The sequence below is a fragment of the Acanthaster planci genome, linkage group LG07 (genome assembly GCF_054643075.1).
Source record: "Acanthaster planci isolate LZ-2023a linkage group LG07, COTS_SCS, whole genome shotgun sequence".
Taxonomy (NCBI): Eukaryota; Metazoa; Echinodermata; class Asteroidea; order Valvatida; family Acanthasteridae; genus Acanthaster; species Acanthaster planci.
Window position 1 is genome coordinate 19028620 of NC_141783.1, and position 18527 is coordinate 19047146.

Here is an 18527-nt window from a genome sequence, read left to right on the forward strand (position 1 = left end):
ATGCATGAATGAGACTGTAAAATGCCTATCCCTTATGTTACTTTCTATTGAGAAAAACTATTTATTACTATCATACATTCCTTCTTCAATGAAAGAAGGCATTGAAGCGGGGTCGTATTTTTGCAAAATTCTTTGGAAAAAAATTCCAAGCCCCAGAGAGTAGTATCTATTAATGTCCATCCTATATGAGAAACTCCTTTCATCTGATAATTCTTAATAACAGAATCAAATGCTTAAATACTTCAAATATGGACTCAGTTTAGTTCACTCAGTTCACCTATTGGTGAACTTATATGACACCACAACATAAAGGAGGGAATCGATAAAATGAGACCAAGAAGTCCCTCAAAACCGTTTCAAATAACCCTTTGCCCGAACAGGTTAAGATAAATCTAATGAAGATGCAAGGATGAGACTGTAAAATGCTTATTACTCTTGTATTGTACAGATATTAATACTCAGATGAAAGAAGTCATTGAAGCGAGATCATGCTACAGCAAACAGTTTTTATATAAAAAGTCTTCACAACCCACCCCAAGTAACAGATTTTTATGTCCATCCTATTTGAGAAAACACATTCCTATCTGACAACTCTTGAAGATAAAATCACATAACACCAGACTTGGTTCAGTTGACTTTGAACTCATTTGGACTCTTGTTTAACGTTGGAGAGCTGGCTGTCTAATGGTCGGCCATCGGTCATCTGGAACCAGTCTGGTCCACAGCAAGTGAAGCCCCAGCAACAGGACCACGCAGAGACCAGCAGCTGCTCCGAGGAAGTAGAAACAACCACTGTAGCTCTTGGTAGTGTCGTAAAGATGACCTGCATTTAATGGCGGGATGTGAAGACAAAGAATCAACTTGAAAGGAAAACTACGGCTATGTAGGTAGAGTGCACCTGCCAAATAGTTAAATTATTAAATTAAATTATGTATGTAATGTTATATTTGTATAACATTTGAATTTTTACAGTTTAAATTTACCCTGAAGTTGTAAATGCAAGAAGACGAAAACGGACAGTTTTTGCTTACCGACAGTGTTGGAAACTGATAACAGAATTTTGAATGAAAAAATGGATAGAAAAAGTGGATAAAACACTCCACTCTTACCGCTGATAGATGCTGCCAGCATGTTGCCACTTGCAACCGACATTAGTGTGATACCAAATCCACCAGCAAACCTTTCTTGTCCAACAATCCGACGCACCATGATCCCTCCTAATGGGATGTAGATGCCGGATGAGAAGCCAAACAGCACAGCGTAGACCACGAAGAATGGGTAGCTCTCGAGGATAGCGATACCGATGGCAGAAACGCTGACCACAGCCTCAACGACACCGTAGATGAGAGCTAATTCGGCAACATTAGCATCCACGAGGGGGCCATTTGCCAAATTGCCGACGATATTGGCCACCCCGACCACGGAGAGCAGTAACTCGGCCTGCAGACCAGGAATGCCGACCGACTCTGCACGAGCAAAGAGGAAAAGCAGAGTGACGGAGTTTCCTATCGACGTGAGTATAGGTAGCGGAATAATACTCGCAAAAACCCGATTGGTCCAGACGAGGGACACACCTGCATGATCCAGGAACTGCACGAGTTTCTCTAGCCACTTTTTATTGTTGGCCAGTTTATCGTCTTTGCTCCTATCATCTCCGATAGAAGTTGATCTAGATTGATTCTGGGAGAAGCTAGCCTTGCTGTAACCGTCAGCCTCCGTTTCATCCCTGGGAGCAGCTTTCTCGGGGTTCAGTTGATGTTCAAGGCTGCCGTACCCCTTCCCTCGAATGTCTACCAGATTTGTCGATGTTTGACCAAATGGATTCGGCTTCATGCATTTGGCACACACTAAGATGTTGGCCTGTATGGCACTGATAACCAGCAGAGCTCCCCTCCATCCGTAATGGTTGAACAAGAAGCCACTTACGACGGGTAAAGTCATTATTCCGAAACTGCCTCCTGAGTAGGCAATCCCAAAAGCTAAAGCGAAATGTTTGCGAAAACAGTCGCTGATTATGGTCATGGTGCCGGAGTAGCACATGCTACAACCAATACCTATAGTACATGGAAAATTAGAGATACTGTATATGTTAATCAAATATCATGATCATTAATGTTGATAAATGCTTTGGGCGAGTTTGATCGCAAACTGTAGATAATCCATCAGTCAACTGCTTTTAATGAGTACGCTAGCGCAAGTTAGTCCCAATCAAATGTCCCCTTTCGCTAAATTTCCGCTGTAGCTAACATTGTGCATCAATCACTGCTTATATGTCCTCTGTCAATGTTCAGTCACTGGTGCTTGTTAACGATAAAGGCTTAGGATACCTAGATATGCACTGGTGACTATTCCGTGAGTGCATGTATTTAATATGTTAAATTCATCATAGACCACAGGCCTATTTTTCTTCCCAGGAAGCAAGAGTGCTTGCTGGCCCAGCCTCCTTGTTTGTTTTCAAGGAGTGTTGTTTGTGCACGCTAGAAACCTTACTACCCCAGTCTTAGGGCTGGAGCCCTGGTTCTCACCACAGTTTCAGCCGGGACTGAAAGTCCTTTACCTGTCATGAATGGTATGGTCATGAACAACACGTAGAATTCCCGCCCAGACGATGCGATGAGAAGACCCGTGAATGAAATCAACGCTCCAGCTATCACCACTGGCCGATTGCCGAGGTACTTGATCAGTGCTCCGGCGATGGGTGCTGAATGGTGGAAAGCGGTCAGAAAAGAAGTAAAATATCTGGCTGGAGGACTCCCTAACTCAAATCTCAGTCCTTCACAAATGTGCTTTGAAATATTGTGACAAACGGTCATCGTTCCATTTTAAATGATTGTATCACAAGCTCTACGGGGTCTGATGAAATTTGTCCCGTATATTTGATTTTGGTATAATATTTTGCAGTCACACAATCGAAAAACTGTTAGAAACAACATTTTTTTGGTTTCATCAGATGACTGATAATTAAAATGTGTTGCTTCAACACTGCTGGTTTTACTTGACACACCCACAAGTTTTACAATGCACTGGTGGGTATTAAAGATTAACACCAACGTGTTGAAATAACACCAAAGATTTTAACACCGGTGAAAAGCGTTCGCATGATCCTTTGATAAACATCCCTGTTTTTGCAGTGCATACTTTCGGTACTCGTGACACAGTGATTTTACAATGCCTTTGAAGACATCGGGAACGTGATTCTTGTATAGCGTACCTTAGTGTGGCGTCATTTGAACCAGGACGTGCAGTGCAAACGGATGGAGTGCGCCATGTTGGTTCACACGCTTGTTTTCGCGCTAATGCCTCTTTCGCAAAATTGCGTTATACTTTCAGTTGGGCTGGTTTTGCACAAGGCAAAATGAAAATAAGACACCTAAACATGCTACTCGCACTTTACTTTCACCGGTAGTGAGAGAAACGTTCCTGCAGCTTACAAAATAACAACAGCATTGCATTGACAGAAGACGATAGCCAGCCGACCAAGGCAGAACTCTGTGGAAACTCATGGAACCACTCTATGTAGAAGACACCAAGCGAACTGCCCAATCCAAACGTCAAACCAACAGTGAGGAAGCTGGCCAGCACCACGGGCCAATGACGAGCTTCAGAGTCCGGTGAGAACATGGCTGTGATTGAACACAAAGTGACCACTTCAGTGATGCAGTTTCAGGCTAAAAGCATACGACCCACTAGACACGATGGATTTATTAGTGTATTCAACGAGGCGGGGGTGGAGGGGCAGGTCACGCCCCCGAGAAATGTTGGCAATTTCTTTTATTGAGAGCGCAAGCATTTTAGAACAACACCTCTTCAGGCATGCTTTTATGGAGTAAAAAATTGCATAGACGTATTCAGAAAAATATCCATCTTGCCCCCTGGACTCCAGACCTATATGCACCACTGAAAGGATGATCCTGAAGACTGGTGCTCTTTTGCCATTCTTTCTATATATCTGTTTCGTCCACAAAATGATTTCTCCTCTGTAAACACAGGGGACGTGAAACACGTGCATTAATGAATGTGAAGCGGTTTTCCGTTATGATATATTCCGTTTTCTGATTAAGCCATATCGTGTACTTTGTATCAAAGCACATTTTAGAGCATAGCAACATTCGTTAATATTTGTTGCGGTGCAGGGTAAATCAGTTGACTTTCTGCTTTATAGGCCCACCCTTACATTGATTAGTATTACTTTGACCTTCCAAAATAGCATATCAAATGAAAATCCTGAAGTAAAGATAACGTAAGCCATACTTCACGAGAAGCTCACAAATCGAGAGAAACCAAAACACCCTTTCTTGTTAATTCTCGGTATCTTCCTGCACATTGCGTACGCAAAATGAAACAGACAACGTTTGCTCAGACCAATGGGACACCCCCCCCAATGCCATGATCATGGCATTTGTTTTTGAAGAGCACAGCAGAGATATTGAACAGCAGTGTAATTTTACAGCTGATCCTGGTTTACATTGCGAACAGGTGTATACATGCATGCATCGTGGAACTGTGGGATCATTAGAGATGGCACAACAGGCGTATGCAGCTCTGATAACCAGTAGGTGATATCACCTTTTCGCTGTTATTTTCTTTGACACACTGAGGTGATAAACCTATGTACATGTTTTCGAGAGGTACGTTTCTTGAAATAACCATACACCATAGGCCTAATTGCCCCGTTTCTGTACCATTTCGCATGGTCGCAGTAAACAGCGTAGACATGTACCAAATCCAAAGAATTAATCAATGGAGGAAATGATGGCAACAAACCTTTGTATTCCTTGCAAAACTGGCGCTGATTACAGACTAGGGAGTGGCTTTCCTGTTCTTATCGGCGGTAGCACATTCTGGTATCTTAGCTTGGAAGATATTCTAATGCATTATCTGTGGTTTTACGAGCTTATGCACTAGCGTAAGTTAATGTGCTGCATAAATGCATATGATACGTTACTTCCAGCTGCCCACGGTATAATAAAATACGGCAAGGGCAGGGCAGCCCGCGTTGAGTAAGAGTTCGGTGTGTTGTGGTCAATGCCATCTAGTTCCGTCAAGTCGTGCAGGCTGGTACATACAGTTTGGGCTGGGTTGTATTAGCCATGGATCAAGGCTCTCAAAAACTAGAAAAAGCCAATGTCCAGGTCTGAAACACCCGCTTACGCTTTCCTTGGAGTGGTTTATTCGAGCAGAAAAAAGGGGGAGGACTGTGCTCAGTCTACACAAATTAAAAAAAACTAACAAACAAGATAAAAACAAACTGGGTACAGCGAGTAAACAGACCAAGCAGACCAGAGTTCAAGCAACACTACGAGCGTGCATACCAAGCAAGCACAGAACGCAGTAAACTGAAAACTTAATCACACAGCCTGAATTCAGGACTATCGTGTCAGTCTGGCTCCTGATTGTAAGACTGAATGAGAAAAATGTGCATAAAATGCAGGTAACTTACTAATTGCCGCATCGCACATGTTGACGAAGGTGAACTGTCCACAAATGTACTCGTGTGTGTTTTCAATTAAAAATCGGAGGTGTAACGTTAAAAATTCGGTCAAAACATGAGCAAAATCGCAATTTAAGAAAGAACGGATACATTAAAGGCCGTGGAATCAAAGGTGAGAAATTACTGAAACGGACATGGTTTAATTTAAAACGGATGAAATGGTGGCTCTCTGTCACACTACCTTTGATTGTGAAATGTTCCTGGTTCCACGGGTGGCGCCCTCTCCCGTTACTGCTATTCGGCCGCGGAGGCCATGCACATGTCGCTCGGCGCAGAGCGATGTACGGAGCCTAAAACAATGCAAATCCAGTCCTGGGCCACGGTACACGTTAGCAAGGTCGTAAAGGATCTTCTGGAAATCTTGCATTGAGATTGTGCGCAATCTGTATAAATAATTCAACAGGTATGTATAACGAATAATAGCGCTAGCGCTTTGTGTGTGTTTCAGTATTAAGCTGCCATGAAGGGTTTACAGGCAGCCGTTGCATGGGGCATACAATGTCCGCTCCGGCGCCACCCTGCAGCTAGCCCAGGCATGCTCTGCATGCTCCTCGTGCACTACCACTACTGGCGGACATATAACTGATCAACACAGCCACTTGGCGACGTTATCACTAACAGTTGATCAGGTTGACTTGTGGGAGCATGTACGTATCAAAATGGCACGCTTACCACATTCGTCTTGTAGATAAATTAAATTGTGGCCAGGCAGAGTTTAATTTTAGCTTTTCAAGGCTATGTATCTTTCTTGTTGAACTTCTTCCGCTTTGTTCTGACAAAATTTTCACCCAATGAGTGTAATCTCCCGCCCATTGCACGCTGTGGCTGAACCAACCAACACGCAATAAACTAAACCAAAGGATCGATGGGTATATACACGGCAACCAACCTTTTTCCCATGGGTATGATCTTATAGCGCAATGTTGCTTCCCGCCATACTTTGTGCGATCTTAGCGAGGGAACTTGCACGCGGCTCATGGAGTCGAGGTTAACACGGCAACATCGTGCGATCATGTATTACGTGATATCCCGTATTCCACTTCCCGAACAGAACTGTAAGATTCACAAGACGTCCTTTTGGCGCAACTCACAGCCGGTGGGGGGGGGGGGTGGATTCTGCCCTCCAAAGAACACAGCTGTACCTCGTTTGTTATTATGTTCATTGGAAGTTCAAGGCTATATGTGTGCCATTATGCACTGAGCATCGCAGTGAAAAAAGTATATATTTGTGGCTTACCCATCTCGGAAAATTGCGCCCTGCGCAGAAACTGTCTGTCGGATTCAATTCAATTCAAGAAAACGTTTATTCCATACTCTTAAAAAAACCCATAGATAATTAAGGGAACAAGGTACTTAAAAATTGACAAGACGGATAAGCTTAAGAAAATAATCAAAAAATAAAGAAACTTGGTACATTGAAATTAGCAAAGTGGATATAAATAACTTTTTTTTCAGATATGTATACTTAATGATAAAAGAACATTAGAACTTATGATGAGATAAAGAAAAGTAGTCCATGTACAAATGAGGAAAGAAAAGAGCATGAGGCTGTTGAATAGGCAGATGCTTGTATAAACAGTCCTTAAGACAGAAGACATAACAAAGACAACACGAACAATTACGAGATAAAAAAACACAGGACGGACAAAAACAAGACATAAAAGACACGGCAATAGCTGACAGAAAAAAGTTACAAAAATTGTAATATTTGGTAACGACTAGATTAGACTAGACTGCAATGCAATGCAATGCAATGCCAGGCCATGCCATGCCATGCCATACCATACACCATACCATACCATACCATACAATACCATACCATACCATACCATGCCATGCCATACCATACACCATACCATACCATACCATACAATACCATACAATACAGAAGGAGACTTTAACCATAAGGACACAATAAAGGAGATATTAACCATAAGTACACAAGAAGATTAAAGCTATGCTATATAATGGGAAAGGAGGGCTCTTTTATAACAGGTTTTAAACTGGCCCACGGACGATTTCGTTCTGATGTCATCGGGAATGGCATTCCATAAACGGAGACCGAAAAAGCGAAGGATGTTAATTGAGTGAACGGTGCGAGTGAAGGGAACAAACATATTGTTACGGGATCCAGTCGAGTAACCGTGGATTTCATTGACCGATGTGAAGTACGAAAAAAACGTATTAGGAAAAGATAATTGATATATTTGAACATAAAGATACCAGTGTATACGTTATTAATGTCGTTTAGGGTGCCTAAACGTGTTAAAAGGGGTGCAGTGTGGTCCCAAGAGTGTGACAAGGTGCATGTACGAATGACCCTTTCTTGAGTGATAAGCAAAGCTTTCAATTTGTTATTCGTTGTGCGTGCCCAAATGATGTTGCAGTAATTTAAATGCTGAAAAATAAGAGAACTGTACAGTAAAACCAAGACGGAGTAGGAATAAAGTAACGTAATTTAGATAAGACACTGGTGTTACGAGAGACAATTTTATTTAATGTCCAAGAGAGGTTTTGATCGATGATTACACTCAAGAATTTGGCAGAAAAGACCCCATTAATAGAGATATTGTCAATAACAAGAGGAGGCAAGTGGATATTCTGAGAACGTGACAACTTGGTGAATGACATGAAATTAGTTTTACTGTGGTTTACAGAAAGTTTATTGGCTGTAAACCATAAAGAAACCACACGGAGTTCATAACTGAGAGTTTCTACCAGAGAAGCAACGTCGGAGCTGGAGTGAAAGATGGTCGTGTAATCGGCAAAAAGAGTAAAGTTAAGAAGAGATGATGAATCTGCCAAAGGATACACACGCAATGCTGTACATTATAGTGTGCACTTCAGATCCAGATGGTTAATGCTTCTCTTCTTGTTCATGCATACAGCTTGATGCACAGACACAGACACAGGAACAGGCACAGATTGACTACAATAAAATTAAAATCAAACAGAAATCAAGAGTACGGTACATCCGACGTCTGGGTGATAATAATACATGTATGTGCCCACTTTGAACATGTAAATATACATGCACCCAATGTTTACTTCGACCTCAATTATAACTTGCACTTAGGTGTATCTAAGTGACACCAATACATGTATCTAAGTTCCCCTAAAAGAGTATGATGCCCAATATTTAAGTTAGACAATACAAAACCCCATAACTTTGACTATACCTCCAATATGTAGGCCCCCATGTGTATCTGTATTATTTACCATTTACAATAAAGTATTCCACCGATGTAACAGCATGGCCTAAATGAGTGAGATTCGGCTTATACAAGACTATAAATAACCCAGTAATTACTTAATCAAATTCTTTAATTTAATATGAGAATCCTGAGAATAATGACCTCTAACCGTTTAATAAACTTCGGCAGGATGGGCGAATCAAAATCTGTCAGATGCAAAACGTGATGGAGCCATCTTACTTTCAGTGCTGTTTTTATGGTCCCACTTATAGCGCCCTCAATCGGTTAGAAATTAAAAAAATGAGTTTGGCCGCTACAGATGAGTAATTTTGAAGATCTTTGATGTAAAGCAAGAGAATAAGGAGCCCAAGGATAGATCCTTGATGGGGACATTCATGCTGGGTGTTCAAATGATTAGAATCACATTTCATAATGGAAGTACATTTATATTGGTAAATGTTAGAAAGATAATCAGTAAACCATTGAAGTGGAATACCTCTGATGCCATAGTGGTAGAGTTTGGAAAGAAGAATAGCATGATTGAGAGTGTTAAAAGCTTTAGAAAGATCAATGAAAACACCAATGGCGCATAGTTTATTGCCGAGAGCATGCATAATCTTGTCAACAAACTCAATGAGGGCCATGTCGGTAGAATAGATCTAAAGCCAAACTGGTGATCAAAAAGCATATTGTAACGTGCGCCGTATATGGGTTCTCTCACTCCTGACAAAATCAAGGTAACGCAGGATTTTTTTTGGTTTCCAGGGGCGTCTTCCGCCAAACACGAACTGTCCGGTCCTTAGCAATTACGCTGCCCAAAACAACGAAAACAAACCTACTGCGCCGGCGCCGGAGGCTACGGGTCTCCGGGGCCAACCAGCACGGACTCCACTGCACAGCTCCATCGTGGTTCCATGCTGGTGCCCCCTACCGGTCGGTCGGTGCCGACGCTACAATATTATGGTGAGAGATGAAACGAGAGAGTCGATTCTAGACAAGTCGTTCAAACGTTTTAGAAAAACTAGCGAGGATAGAAATTGGCCAGTAGTTGGAAATGACATGCTCATTCCCACTTTTGAAGACAGAGATAATCTCAGCGACTTTGAGATTAAGAGGAACAGAAGCAAACGAATGATTAAAGATACAATTAAGAGGTTCGGCCATAAGAGGCAGGACGGATTTTACCACACTAGAACTGCTGCAGCTACTCTTCAGCTCACGGCCAACCTTATTAATTTCCTGGCTATTTGTAGGAGTAAGGAAAAACGGAAAAGGATTAGGATTGTGCAATGATTCTGTGAAGTGAGTATTAGTAGGGGAAATTTCGCTGGCTAAGGAGGAATCAATGTTGATGAAGAATTTGTTGAAAGTATCGGCTACAAGAGGCGGACTTGAAATGGGATTGTCATCATCCATGAATTCGCTCGGAATATTGTTATTCTTCCGGTTGTCGATATTGACATTGATTTCTCGCCAGATACCCTAGAGAATATGTTTTGTACGGTCATGTTTATCGATGAAGTATCTACTGCGATACTTTTTATGTCGCAGCTTATTTGCAGCAGTCGGGTTAAGAAGAATTTCAAAACGTTAAGCTGAGGCATTACTCCAACGTTGAAAGGAAACTCTTTACCGCGATAATCTCCATTTTTACATTATTATCACTAATCACGGTTACATAAAACAATACGGTAAAATGAATATCTACCAAGTCACCTAGCATTCGTTCATCGTACAAAATAGCTTCCCTCCAGTTCTTCCTGTTTTTGTTTGGCGGTAAATCTCCTAGACGGTCTAATACATCACCCTATGGTGAACTTGTTGGCTCAAGTACATTTGTAAACGTAAATGAGTATGTGTCCTGTAATTCCACATTATCTTAAAAGAACTTCCCTGAATGGGGTAGATTTTTCCCCCACTTCTGAGTAGCTAGTTATCAATTAATCTGGAATTTGAAATAGGACAGTGCTGTGCCAGAAGCCGTTGCCGCGGGTTATACATACCGAAACAGATGCATTAAAAGGCCATGGAGTCATACCGGAAAGCGTTTAACACAAACCAAAACCGCTGCCAAGTTAATTAATCATGCTGGGAGAAAAACAAAGTCTAATTTTAGTCGGATTTTCACCATGTCAATCCAAGCCAATCTAACTGGACCACGTTAAATAATTTCCAATTTCAAATTCAGATCGGATCTTATCTGGATAGAATTGCAACCTTAAATGTTTCGGAGATTCATTTCCATCTATTTTTGAAAGAAACTTAACCGCGTCAAAACTGAAAATCAAAACAACGTGGTGTTTATGCTGCTGTGATAAGGACGCTTCTGAGATTACTTGCAACATGTTCAGCCTAGGTCCCCTTGGGTTGGATCCTGACTTTAAGTCGTCTCCACACCCCAGAGCATCTAGGCCTCATAGCCGCTTTCTGATGGACGTACCGCCCTCAGGTTCTTTCCAGAACCCAAACACACCAACAAAAGAGTTAGCTCACATGATGCTACCGCAAACCTATTAGTGAACTTATATGACACCACAACATAAAGGAGGGAATCGATAAAATGAGACCAAGAAGTCCCTCAAAACCGTTTCAACTAACCCTTTGCCCGAACAGGTTAAGAGAAATCTAATGAAGATGCAAGGATGAGACTGTAGAATGCTTATTACTCTTGTATTGTACAGATATTAATACTCAGATGAAAGAAGTCATTGAAGCGAGATCCTGCTACAGCAAACAGTTTTTATATAAAAAGTCTTCACAACCCACCCCAAGTAACAGATTTTTATGTCCATCCTATGTGAGAAAACACATTCCTATCTGACAACTCTTGAAGATAAAATCACATAACACCAGACTTGGTTTAGTTGACTTTGAACTCATTTTGCGCTCTGGTTTAACGTCGAAGAGCTGACCTTTTAATGGTCGGCCATCGGTCATCTGGAACCAGTCTGGTCCACAGCAAGTGAAGCCCCAGTAACAGGACAATGCAGAGACCAGCAGCTGCTCCGAGGAAGTAGAAACAACCACTGTAGCTCTTGGTAGTATCGTAAAGATGACCTGCATTTGGATGGCGGAATGTGAAAGCCGAGAATCATCTTGAAAGGAAAACTACGGCTATGTAAGTAGAGTTCATCTGACAAAATAGGAATAACATTATTAATGTAATTGTCCATTTGTATAACATTTTTTTGAAGTGGCCCTTGACATTTGACCTCAATTTACCGTGCGCCTGTAAATGCAAGAGAACGAAAACGGACAGTTATTTGAGCTCTAGCAGTGTTGGAAACTGATAACAACATAATTTCGAACGAAAAGCTGTATAGAAAAACTGGATAAAATACACTCTGCTCTTACCGCTGATAGAGGCTGCCAGCATGTTGCCACTGGCAACCAACATTAGTGCGATACCAAATCCACCAGCAAACCTTTCTTGTCCAACAATTCGACGCACCATGATCGCTCCTAATGGGATGTAGATGCCGGATGAGAAACCGAACAGCACGGCGTAGACCACGAAGAACGGGTAGCTCTCTAGGATAGCGATACCGATGGCAGAAACGCTGACCACAGCCTCAACGACACCGTAGATGAGAGCTAGTTCGGCAACATTAGCATCCACCAGGGGGCCGTTTATCAAATTGCCGACGATATTGGCCACCCCGACCACGGAGAGCAGTAACTCGGCCTGTAGCCCAAGGACACCGACCGACTCTGCACGAGCAACAAGGAAGGGCAGAGTGACAGAGTTTCCTACCGACGTGGGTATTTGTAGCAAAAGACAACTCGCGAAGACCCGATTGGTCCAAATGAGTGATACACCAGCATGATCCAAGAACTGCACGAGTTTCTCCAGCCACTTCTTGTCTTTGACCAGCTTATCGTCTTTGCACTCAGCACCTACACCAGAGCCCGATCTAGATTGATTTGTGAAGGCGCTTGCTTTACTATCACCGTCAACGTCTTTCTCATCCTTGGCAGAAGCTGTCTCGTGGCTTGATTGGTTTTCAAGCCTGCTGTAACCCTTCCCAACACTGTGGACCAAATTTGTCGATGTTTGACCATTGGGAGTTGGCTTCATGAACTTGGCACACACCAAGATGTTTGCTTGTATCGCACTGATGACCAGCAGAGCTCCCCTCCATCCGTAATTGTCGATCAAGAAGCCGCTAACGATGGGAAAAGTCACTATTCCGACACTTCCTCCTGACCATGCAATTCCCTAAGCCAGAGCGAAATGCTGGTGAAAATAGTCGCTGATTATGGTCATGGTGCTTGCGAAGCACAGGCTACAACCAATCCCTATAGTGCATGGAAAATTAGAGACGGTGGTAGATATTAATCAGAAATAACAATAATCAAGGTTGGTTTTCAATCATAAAGGCTTTGGGCGAGTTTGAACGGAAACTATAGTTTACTCACTAGCAGTGGCGGCGCCAGACCTCGGTGGTTGTGGGCGCAAGTGTGGGGCAAGGCAGAATCGCGTGGGTGCAAATGATCCTTCATTTTTCCTTGGTTGTGATGCGGAGTTCCAAAACTAAAAGGCTGATAGCCCTGTCGTAATGTGAGACAAAATTTTGGTGGGTGCAAACGCGGGTGCAAGCGGCTCTGCAATGGGTGCATTTGTACCCGCATGGCACCACGTAGCGCTGCCATTGCCACTAGTCAACTGCACATAGTCCCAAGACCTCCTTCTTAATCCCATTATTGCTCACTGTATATGTATCAATCGATGCTGCTGTGGTCTCCGTCATATCTTGTACAATCATTGTTTATGTTAGTTATTCTTTGGGTACTTAATTACTGATGCAAGAGATGCGCAGATGACTGTCCCTTGAGTGCATGTACTCCCTTCATTTTTCGACGAGATACATTTCATTAAATACTAATACAACTCTTTTTCTGCCCAGACGGCAAGGGTACTTTAGTGTCGGCCCGTACAGCCTCCTTATTTGCCACCGAAGAGGGCTGCTTGTGCACACAGGAAACAATAAATAGCCCAGCCTTGGAGCCCTGTTTCACACTACCTTATAGGCTTAGACTATAAGTCTTTTACCTGTCATGAATGGTATGGTGATGAACAGCACGTAGAATTCCCGACCAAACGATCCGATGACAAGCCCCGTGAACGACAGCAATGCTCCAGCCACGACGACTGGCTGAACACGGAAGTACTTGACCAGTGCTCCAGTGATGGATGCTTAGTAATGGAAAGAAGTCAGAATAAGTAAAACATCTGGCCTGAAGAGGACTACATGCCCCCAAATCTCTGTCCTTTACAAACGTATTTCCAAAATCTACCCCAAATGTCATACACTTTCCCATTTTAAAATAATCTATAACAAATTCTACAGTTTGGGGTTATACTATGTCGGTATCGTATTTAATTTTGGTATATGTATATATTTGCAGTTACACACCTTGGGTATAAGCGACACAGATTTTGAGGACCTCGGGAACAAAATTCGCGTAGAAATTTTGTTTTGTCTAGTTCATTGCCAAAAGGTTTTGAGTATGGTGAAACACAAGTCAAAACGAAAATAAGCCAAACACAAAACTTCTTACTTTACGTTACGTTGATCGATAGTAGAAGAAACTTTCTTGCAACTTACAAAATAATAACAACATCGCAAAGACGGAAGAGGATAACCACCCGACCAAGGCAGAACTCTGTGGAAACTCATGGAACCACTCTATGTAGAAGACACCAAGCGACCTGCCCAGTCCAAACGTCAAACCAACAGTGAGGAAGCTGGCCAGTACCACGGGCCAATGACGAGCTTCAGAGTCCGGTGAGAACATGGCTGGGTCTGAATACAAAGTGACCACCTTAGCAATGCAGTTTTCGGCCAAAAGCATTTGACCCCCTCACAATGGATCGATTGGTGTATTTAGCCCATTTCTTTATTGAAAGCGCCATCATTCTAGAGAAGCACTTCTTTAGGTATCTTTTTAGGGATAACCAAATTAAACAGACATATTTACATGATTTAGAGAACTGTCCATTTGCCCCCGGACTCCAGACCTAAATGTACCACTGGAGGGACGATGGGCCTGAAGACTGGTGCCCTGACCCAAAGGTTTTGCCAATCCTTCTTGTTACATCTTTCGTCCACCAATATGATTCCTTGCTAAACACATGCATTAATGTAAAGCAGTCAATCCTTTTCTGTGACTTTTCTTACAAATTGATTCGCTTATTTTAACTACGCTATATTGTATTCTGTATCCAGAGTTAACTAGAGCATACCAAATACTTGTTAATTTGTGTGGTTGGTAGTTGGGGAAGAACGTCATTTGACTTTCTGCGCGTCAGGGCTCACCTTTATATTGAAATCGTATTACAACTGTACCTTGACCTTCTAAAAACAGCATAAATGAATATCACGAATTAAAAGTAGCACAGGTCACACTGCACGTGAAGCTGACATACCAAGAGGAAGCAAAATACCCACTCTTTTTTAGTCTCGGCATTTATCTGCACAATCCCTAAACCGAAAGAAACAAACTTAAGCATGCCAAGATCAATGACAATCATAATAGACAGTGATCATAGCATTTCATTTTAAGAGCACGATATGCAGGGAAAATGAAGAGCCGTGCAAATTCAGTTGACCCTGCCTTCCAAAGGAGATGGTATTGTGTAGGCCTACATGGATTATGGGACATACCGGTAGCAGTCATTAGGAATGGCACGACATGATGCAGCCATACCGGTCAGTAATATCATTTTCCCGCTATTGTATCTAACACACTGAAAGAATAGACCTATGTAAATATTTATAGACGTACGTTTGGCACAGACAATAGAGATGCAACCCACTTTTCCTAAGCACATCGGCCTACGTGTCGACAGGTCAAAATAAACAGCACTGGCATGTTTCAAAATCCGAAGAATTAATTGATATGAGGAAATGATAGCAACAAACCTTGTATTCCGCACAAAACTGGCGCTGATTACAGACTCAGGTGTGGATTTTCTTTTCCTATCGTCAATAACACATTTTAACATCTCACCATGGAAGATATTCTAATGCATAATCCGTGGCTTTACGAGCTTATGCACTAAAAGTATAATAATAGTTAATTTTAGTTATGCAATAATAATCTTCGTTATGCACTAACAGTAATGATAATGAGTCGCTGCGCTGTTTAAATACATACAAAACAGTAATTTCAGCGGTCCATGGTATAAACAAATTCAGCAAAGGCAGGACAGCCAACGTTAAGACTTTAGTGTGAGTGTACTTTAGCTATAGCTATAGAAGGCTGCTTTTGATACGGCCGTGTGACATTGTTGTCGAGATAACTGCCAATCATCTTACTCGTTGGGAAAAGTTTCAGTGCTTGGTAAACACGGCCATACAAAAAGCCTTAGAAAATCATTTGGCAAAACCCAAAATCGACGAGGATCTTAAAAATGAGTGCTGAATCTTCCTGTCGAAGCAAGAGCACTTAAAATGACCAAAAGGACATGAGAAAATGTAAATAAAACCTAGTTAATCATAACATTTATTAAAAAGATACGTTTGCATCGCACATTTGAACTCATTTTCCCTTCAAACCATTGTGGCAGAGTTCCACAACGTCGGTCCGACGTTTGCTTATGTCCTGTAATTGAGTTTATTGTACGTTCGAGGAACTTGAAGATTCAAAGTGTCCTGACTACACAAGCCATATGGACAGCGCGATCTCACTATCAAGTCATCAGTCAAGTAAGTTGGTGCTTTTTTCTGTAACATCTTGAAAACAAAAGCAAAATCTTAAACTCCACACACGTGCACGAACAGGAAGCCAATGCAATGATTGAGAAATCTTGTCATACTTACACAATCCCAGAACCAACCCAGCAGCATTATTCTGTTAACATTTTCACTTATCAAATGAAGATTGAGACATTTCATACATTACAGAATTGACACAGTCCAAGGTGAGCAATAATTAGTGAATGGATCAAACAAACGACGGTCACTCCTTGATTCAGGTATTTTCGATTTCGACGCACATGATGTCAACTATAATCCATCTTCTTGAAAACATGATTGATGTGAGTGTTCTTGAATCCAACCGGACCCCCAAACTACAGGCATTATTAACAACACCTTTGTGATCGGCACCAATTTTAACGTGATCAATATTAATTTTATCTAGTTGCTGTTAAGACCCAAATAAAGTGACCTCTGTTCTGCCAGCATTAAATTTCAACATGTGTTTCAACATCCATGCTCAAACTGCAACAACGCACTTTCCAATAAGTATGCAATGAATGAATATGACCGCTCAGTTTAGGAGAAATAATTGCAGTAACTAGGTATCATCAGCATAACTATAACCACCATTCATGCATTACGGGCGATTCACAATAGTGCGCCTCCAAGAGTTTGCAGCGCGTTGCCCAATGACAACGCGCGAAATCTTTCGACCCTTTCCAAACGCGCCTGGGTCGACAGATTTTACGCACTGTGATTGGCCAACGCTGTGCCAACTGTTGTAGGCGCACTATTGTGGAACGCCCGTTGATTACCTTGAAAAATGAACGTGACTAAGCCATAAAAAGACAGAGCGACGTGCGGGCGACGGCACGACGCGACGCCTAGTAAGTGTAAATACGTAACGGCAAGAACATTATAGAAAGCGACTGTGCGACCCGACGGCACGATGCAAGGGCCGTCGGGGGTGGGGTGGGGATTGGAAATGGGGGATGACTTATCCGGCCATAAAATTTGAAAGGCAGGAGTGGGGGGGGGAACACCATCAGGCCTATGACTTTATACTAAATAGGGGTGGTGTTCAGGCTATTGATATACATTTTAATAAAAACTATGTGCTCAGAATGGCGTAATAATTAAAATTGCCATCCTTTCTTGAGTAATCTTGAATGCACTTTAACCGTTGAAAGTCTGAAAAATTGACAATTTGCTTTAATTTTTTGCTTACCACAAAAACGTGGAGGGAGATGACTCAATAGCCCACTCCCCTTCAAAAGGTGTTAGGGATATAATACTCCATCCCCGTATTTACATCCATTTTTATCCCGTTATTTGGTGTGATATAATGCAAACAGCTTAGGGCCTATGTTTGACAAATATCACTCAAAACATCAGCTAGGCCTACCTGCTCAGATAATAACTGATTCTTCCAAATGCATTGCCATTTAATGCCAATATCCATATTTGTTTAAAGATCGCTTTCGTATGGGTGTGACATTGGTAAAATCAGTAACGAAAATTACACTAGAGGTCGTAATCTCAAGTTCAATTCTTTGTGAAAGAATAAGAATTTGGATACATTTATTTAATTAATCTTGAGAATCAAAATGATTATATTTCCTCGGGTTTGGTCTTTTTTCCAAGCAATTTGGGGGTACCTGACACCAAATCGTTGGATTTCTGTTCACGAGCTCATTAATCAATATCTTGTGATCCCACAGGCTAGGAATGACAGGTTTTTTACAATAAGACAAGCCATAATCAGGAGTGATTATAAAAATATTTGAATAAATCCCGAATTTGGGACTGGTACTTTCCAGTTCGAGGTATTTCTTTCAAAAAAAAAACCAAACACCCAACCTTCGCGGGCCTATATATTTTGGATAGAAGTGGGCCGCATTCAGAGCTGAGCGCATAGTGTTACTACTATTTTGGGGGTATCTTCCGAGAAAGGCGAATAAATAAAAATGGTGGATGCTGCTAATAGGGATGATATTGAAACGAAAAGTGAACTTCTGGTTATAATCTTGAATTTCCAGTAAAAAAACGGAGGCCAACCACGGACGTGTATAATAAAATCTGGACTCGCGATGCCCTTAATCAGCTTGTAGAGTCATTGAATCCACTCGCAGCCAT

At 41.9% G+C, this 18527-nt stretch overlaps 1 protein-coding gene and 1 pseudogene across 2 annotated transcripts; both read right to left on the bottom strand.

Moving 5' to 3' along the window:
- Positions 1-599: 599 nt before the first annotated feature.
- Positions 600-4854, bottom strand: LOC110976206 (monocarboxylate transporter 13-like). Its single transcript, XM_087139534.1, has 5 exons — positions 4765-4854; positions 3432-3623; positions 2558-2701; positions 1110-2054; positions 600-823 (listed from the first exon to the last, which is right to left on the bottom strand). The coding sequence occupies exons 2-5, from the start codon at positions 3619-3621 to the stop codon at positions 660-662; spliced, it is 1443 nt and encodes a 480-aa protein (XP_086995660.1). The 5' UTR covers positions 3622-3623; positions 4765-4854; the 3' UTR covers positions 600-659.
- A 5124-nt stretch (positions 4855-9978) lies between these two features.
- On the bottom strand, positions 9979-14485 carry LOC110976205 (monocarboxylate transporter 13-like; annotated as a pseudogene). The gene is made up of 4 exons (XR_015426069.1): positions 14295-14485; positions 13739-13882; positions 12040-12984; positions 9979-11742 (listed from the first exon to the last, which is right to left on the bottom strand). The product of XR_015426069.1 is annotated as a monocarboxylate transporter 13-like (transcript).
- Between the last annotated feature and the right edge of the window lie 4042 nt (positions 14486-18527).